This window comes from Buceros rhinoceros, unplaced genomic scaffold (assembly GCF_000710305.1).
Source record: "Buceros rhinoceros silvestris isolate BGI_N320 unplaced genomic scaffold, ASM71030v1 scaffold9730, whole genome shotgun sequence".
NCBI classification, from domain to species: domain Eukaryota; kingdom Metazoa; phylum Chordata; class Aves; order Bucerotiformes; family Bucerotidae; genus Buceros; species Buceros rhinoceros.
In genome coordinates, this window is record NW_010391351.1 from 1 (window position 1) to 6996 (window position 6996).

General features: G+C 37.7%; 1 protein-coding gene across 1 annotated transcript in view; it reads left to right on the plus strand.

The window, feature by feature from the left end:
• Positions 1 to 219: 219 nt before the first annotated feature.
• The window catches only part of MAGI2 (membrane associated guanylate kinase, WW and PDZ domain containing 2), a gene marked incomplete at its 5' end in the record, with an annotated part of 91504 nt that continues 84727 nt past the window's right edge, over positions 220 to 6996 (plus strand). The window contains 2 exons of the mRNA XM_010141417.1: positions 220 to 251; positions 5057 to 5246. Of these exons, the coding sequence (XP_010139719.1) occupies positions 220 to 251; positions 5057 to 5246 (222 nt within the window). The remainder of the gene's footprint in view (positions 252 to 5056; positions 5247 to 6996) is intronic.

Sequence of the window (6996 nt, forward strand, 5' to 3'; positions counted from 1 at the left end):
TGCATATATATATATATATTCATATATATATATTTGCATATTTTTTTTTCTTAGAAATTATCCTCTGTGGTTTGTGTTTTCACCCTTTGTATGTAGAGTCTTTTCATATATATCAGTATTATCTGCAGACCTGAATGAGAACGGGAGCATAGACACCACTTAACCTCCACTCTTCGTGCATCTGAAAAATCTGCTAACGTGATTTTTTGTTTATTTCAGGTTTCTTTTCTCCATGGAAAACTCCAAAGCCTGTAAGTTCCCTTTCAAAATTATATGCATTGAGTTCATAAGATGACTGTCATTCAAAGCAAATTTCTGTAGACTTTCATCTAACCTCCCTGTCCCCAGCTCATGAGACACCTCTCAGCAGTGCCCCAGCTCTATGTGAGACAGCGTCATGGGTGGTTTCACTGATGAGCTCTGTAGTTCTGTTGACTTAGAGTCTGCCAGCAGCAGTTTAGAGAAGGGAACATGTCAATGTTAAGATGGATGTCAAGAACTAGAAATGCTGTGCCTTAAAAATGAGGGATCTGAAGGAGAAGGCAGCAGAAAGCCCCATCAATGGGGCCAGACTAGTTGACCTAGTTGGCGATCTCTTTGAAATGGGCAACATGTACTATTTCTGTTTAACAAGTGGCTTGACCTTAACATTCTTAAAGTCATCATTATTCCTTCTTGCATTAGTAGATGGAAATAGTCACACTTCAAGTGAGATAGATATCTTGGAATAGATAACTTACTGAAGTTCTTTCTGACAACATTTCTGTGTTTCTATGAATTTGACATTAAATCCCAAGGTATGAAGACTTTTCCTACTATAAGACTGTTAGCAATGACTGTTCTGTTGACACCATATTACATCAATTTTTGAAGTTGTGACAATATTAAGAGTGTAAAAGGAAATCGGAGACTACTATTTTCAGTTGTCTGGTTTGTTTTGAGTTGTGGGGTTTTCTTTTTAATTTAGCTTTTTTATTTTGATTGTAAAGACCTTGAAGTCGTCAGAGGTGCATAGAAGGAAAAAAAAGCCCTGTCTCTGCCTGAGGGCTTCTAAGAGCAATATGAGTAACAACAGCGACAGTGGATCATGGCATGTTTAATGCATACCAAAATAATTTTTGTAGCCTGTCAAGTACAAATAGTGATTAATTAATCAACTAATGCAATTCCATCAGACTGTTTCATCTTGTGGTGGTTCAGATATAAAAAGCTAGAGGATGGATGCAATACACTGGAATAAGTATTGCATAAGCTTGTTTATTCATCTAAGTAGCAGGACATTTGTGAAAATAAATCTGACTACTAAGGGCTAGCTTGCTTCACCAGTTTAAGGTTCCTGTCTAACTGGGGCATTCAACTTTTAATCTCAGGTAAACAGGAATGAAATAGAGAACTTGGAACTTACTTGATAAAGATTCATGTTCAAAGACTTCCCATTGTCAGTGCACCCCCTCTTTACATACATGTCAAATAGAAAAATATCAGTGTATTGTTAATGCTTGTCGGCACAGTTTTGTTATATAAACAGTATAATAGTTCACACTCAATTGGCACTTGCCAATAATCAGAATCTAGAGAAACAACCTGAGTGATGCAGTTTTTCATGCGATGGTCTGAGGAAACAAGGGCTCACAGAATAATGCGATGCCATTGCGTGCAGATACAGTACCTGCATGCAGGCTAACTGGTCACAGCCAGTCTATTTTGGGGTAGTCTCAGCAAGAGAGTTGACAGATTCTTAACCAGGTTATGGTAGCGTGCATTCCTCTGTCTGTCACCATTTCAGCTAGAAAAATAATCAAACATAAATTTCTACTGCCCAAGATGTGAAGCTGTAGTTGAAACCAAGGGCCCCTGAGGCACTGGGTGGCTGCAGAGAGTCGGAAGCTATAAGGCCAGCATCGGGAGGTTTAGAAAGCCTTCCCAGCACTACAGCACAGCACGGCTCCGAGGGTCTGTAACAGGAAAGAAACAACATAGATGTCTCAAAACCAGGTTTCTTTTCTGCTTGGGTGACTGCTGCTACCCTCTCACCTCTCTGGCTGCACAGAGGAGAAGCAGCCATCTCTCTTTGGAGCGGAAAGGGGGCCATGGGCCATTGGCTGGGAGAAGAGGCAAGCTCCTGTCCCTGAGGCAGAGACTTCTGAATGGCATGCACTGCATCTCAGTGCACTCAACATCCCAGAGTAACCTGGGCTGACAGAAATTTCCTGTGGTTTCTACTTACGTAGTGCATAATTTATATATATGTATATATCTCACATGTAATACTATTTGATTAGTGCAAAATGAATTTGAGCAATGTCATTAAACCGTTGCCCTGACTTAGATTCGATGCCTTGCACTCAGTACTCATTTCCAAGAGTGCCTTCACCTGTGAGCTAGTATTAAGATAACTCACATTGCAAAACGCTGTGTGACTATTTAACTAATAGATAGGGGCTTGGGAGATAGAATTCCCCTTGTTTATCATTTATGTAACTACCTGTGTTAGCAGTATTACCCACAAGAATGTTTTGCTCAGTTCTTAACTTCATACTTGAAGATTTAGAGCTAAGCAACAAGCAAGAATTAGACATACATGACCCAGCAGCATTTTGCCAGTTGATCTCCAGTTTCTTGTCCTTCCTCCAGACAGAATTTTGCTCATCAAAGATAGTTTTATTTTCCTTTCTCTTTTTAAGCCTTCTTTAAATACTTTAATTTTATTCAGTTTCACATTTTGAAAGAGGTAAGTGTTCTATTTCTCTGGCACTGTCCAAGAAATTAGGAAACTTTCACTTCTAGATGGACAGGTCCCCACATGTCTTCCTGCTTCAGAGCTATGAGATAGAGAGTTTGGTTTCACTGACTTGTATTCTTTTTTAGATTCCTCGATGAAGATAATTCTCCAATATTTTCCTTGATCATAAGGAACTTATATTGAGCCCAGCTCTCTTTTCCTATTTAGACATAGGGATCACAGTCAGGTTTGTTTCTGGAGACCTTTGAATTTACCCTGAATTTACACTTCCATGTTACCATGATATACATGTTTCTATATAACTGGGGTAATTTCTGTAGAAACAGAAGAGCTATCAGAAGTATTATTGTGACATTCATGTGACTTGCACATAGATTAATTTACCCAAGACAGAAGATAAATTTATCTTGGTATAAAGAGTACCTGAAGGTACCCAAGGTACTTTCCTGTACCTAAACTATTTCAATGGTAAATCAGGTATCTTGATAAGTTACTATATTGAACAGGATCTGCATATCTATAGTGCCCTCTTCTATCACATCCCAGTTGCCATCTTTTATATCTGACCCAATATAAATGTGTCTTTCTTGAACAACATTGGAGAATACTGAATGTGGTATTCCGTATCTTTATCACTAGCACTTCAAAGCACTAATTCTTTCCTCTCTCAAATATCATACCCAACACATACTAGTGCACGACAGTCATCCTGTGATTGAGATACCTAGATCTTTCTTTTCTTCATTGTTTCTAGTGAACCAGTCCTACCTACTGCTGAAACTCTGACAGAAGCACAGCTTGAATTATAACACTACTCTCTATAAAGGATGAGGTCCTCAACAACTTAAAAAGGCCGATATCCATATCCTGTTTAAGTATGAATCATAGACTGTTTGGGGTTGAAAGGGATCTTTAGAGGTCATCTAGTCCAAACCCCCAAGATAAGAGTGTCAGATCACCTGGAATGTGCAGAGTGATAGTTACTCAGCATGTTCACCAGGAGGACTCAAACATCTGTAGCCTACACATACTTGGTATGGAAAAAGCCTGATGCTGTTAATTATCAGAATTAAGAGCAAAACCTACCTCCTGAAACCGAGGAACTAAAGGCAAATTATAATCACAGAATTTGTAGAGCAAGCTTGCTGTAAGCCTGCTATCATCCTTGATAAGACATTGCTGATACAAATCTAGAAGCCAGTGGTATTTAATTACAGTTCAGTTTGTTTCCAAGAGTCATTTTTTGTGTAATTAACTGATAGTTGGGTTATGTTCAAGAACACATTCTTCTGGAGGCTTTACCACCCTTTGCTTCTGGAGAGGTCGCAGGAAAAGCCAAATACTCATTTCCTGGGATAAATATTTGAGATTTGTTTAACTTAGACACTTCAAATATATTTTCTAATGCAATTTAATTAGTACCCAACTCCTTCAAAACAATGCAGATCCCCGAGTCCCCTTTTGCACAGTCTAGCACATTATCTTCTTTCTGGCTTCACGTGCTTGTGAAACCACTATGAGCAGTCTTGGAGCAAAAATGGACCAAGATGTCTTTCATGCACAGGCAATACACTGTTGTGTACTTCTCTCCTGTAAATGGTCTGGAGAGTCGAAAAGCTTGTGCTATGCTTGGGAGTTTGGTTGGATGTCACCAATGTAATTTTTGATGTAAGGAAAAAACAGTAAGAAATGAAAAAGACTCTCTCAGACTAGTGTCCACTTTTCTCTCACCATGTTCTTTTATCATTGAACATTCAACTATCACTAGAGGCTCAAATACCTGCTGTAATAATTTTCCCTTTGCTCTTTTTTCTTTTCTTTTTCTGCAATTGAAGCTGTAAATTCTGCTCACAGTTACAGTCATCCACTTCTCCCTGGGCCACTAGCTATTTTCATGCATTCTCAAAAGATACAGCATTCAGATCATTCAGTTGCTACCCAGTCTGGCCACTTCTTTGTTAAGCACTGCTTTCGGTTATGTATTTTGATGAATCTGATGTTTGTATCTTCACAGACCCATAGATTCTGTCTTTAGCAGATTAGCTTCCAATAGTTCAGCCCATTCCCTGAGAGGCACTCAGCATGCTTCAGGGCTAATGCTGGGCCCTAATCCACATGGAATCATATTATCTAAGAAAGATCACGTTTTACCATGAGCAACAAATTAACAATTTAGATTTCAGTGACATCACTGAATGGATTTGCTAATTTTACAGAATACGTCTTCAACTGAAATCACGATCTTTGGTCTCAATGTGGAAGTCAAAGTTTTTGCAAAACTTCATCTTTATTCTCTGCGTGTTTTTATTCCAGATGGTTGAACGATGGGAGAATCAAGGCAGCCCTCAAACAAGCCTATCTGCTCCAGCTATGCCACAGAATATTCCCTATCCACCCACTCTTCACAGAAGTTCATTTCCTGATTCAACAGAGGCCTTCGATCCACGAAAACCTGACCCATATGAGCTGTATGAGAAATCAAGAGCTATTTATGAAAGTAGGCGTAAGTGAAAGCCCTGTTCACCCTGCTGACCATTTAATATTTTAAGCTTTTGCCTATGGATGTGTGACTGCTGACATAATATTCCATCATTCTCTTTTGTAATTAAAGTAACTATAATCCCAGTTAATAAAGGCCATTATAAATTTTTCAAAAATTCTACACTTACATATTTTACTAGATCTTGCCTGGATTCTGATGTTTGACTTTCATAGGGTTTTTTCCTTACATTTTTGCTCTCCTCAATTTGACTGTTAAATCCTTAGTGAAGAACAGTATACGTCCCACCACATTTTTCTATGCTGTTTTTCCTCAGCAGTTAACCAACAGGAGGAATTGAATTTATCAATAAAAAATTGTTTCATTTGCTTTCTCTAAAAGTGAAGTTTAAATGTATTTGTTTTTATGAAAATTACTCTAAGTTTTCACATTGGTGGTGGTGGTTAGAAACCCATAGCACTAAGTACTATTTGAAGAGAATACAAAACAGTACTGAGCCATCAAGATTCTCATCTTGATTTATTTCTCATGTTTTTGGGAGTATACCACATATTTTTTACAACAAGGGCAGAAGGGATTAAGCTTATTTAGTCCTTGTTGTAAAGAATATTTTAGCTAAAAATGTTATTCTAAATTGTCCAGAACTTTTGCACTTATTAAAACCAAATATTCAAAATAGTTTATGGTTTTACTGAAAGCTTTTTCTCAATTACTTGGACATGACACCTTTTAATTAATTTTATAAATTACTTCAGTCTATAGAGCAAATTACTCTATAAATTGCATATAAAATATTGCACTACAGCTGATCCACATTAGCCCATTAATATTAGTTGGGCCCAGAGACATAGAGATAAAACTTAACTAATCCTAATCCTTGATCTGGTATGTACAAATTTCTCCAGCATGCAAAGGAACAGACTGAAGGAAATAAATTATTGTCCCAAACACTGAGTTGGTGCCACTCTTACTTGCTTTGGTCCTTATACTTTAGTTACAGCATCAGCATCTCCTGTTTGGCTTTGGTATTTCCAGTCCCCAGCAGGATGGCTATGATGGAAGAACACCCGGGTTTGTTTTACATGAGATCTAAACCGAGTCTAATCTAGTCTCTAAAATTGCATCTCAGATTTCTCAATTCTTTGCCACTGTGGCCAGTGACACCATTTTATGCCACCCTTGTCCATTTAGTGGAACATCTTTCATTAGAAATTGTCACCATAAACTCATTTACCATAGTCCAGACCTTTTTCAGGGATTTTGTTTGGATTTTTTAATTAATTTAATAGATGCCTGCAATTAAGATCCCATGTTTAAATCTAAGTACTTTAAAAATGCTGACTTTTTCTTGGGAATACTTAGTTTCTCTTCCCCCTAAATATGGATTTGAGAGCTTACTTTACACCACCTGTAAAAAGTATTTGATCTTCAATTATAAACTGTGAGGCGTAGGAGCTGAGCTTTCTGGTGGATTTACAAATACGATGTAGCCCGTGCTGGCTGGTATTTTAATATAATAAATATTATTTACTAATGAGTTATCTTCCTCTACTCCAGATATTATTCCCGATGGGACAGGTACTCAAGACAATGAACAGAGGCTATAATTTTTGAAATTTTAGAACTGTTTGAAGTACGAATCAGGAGACGGTGTGGAGTAGGTCAAAAAAGTTTGAAATAAGTAGATCTAGCTTTGAGTAATGTTTGGGAATAATTTGCAGGCATCTCTCTCTTTCTCTCTCTTTCTCTTTCC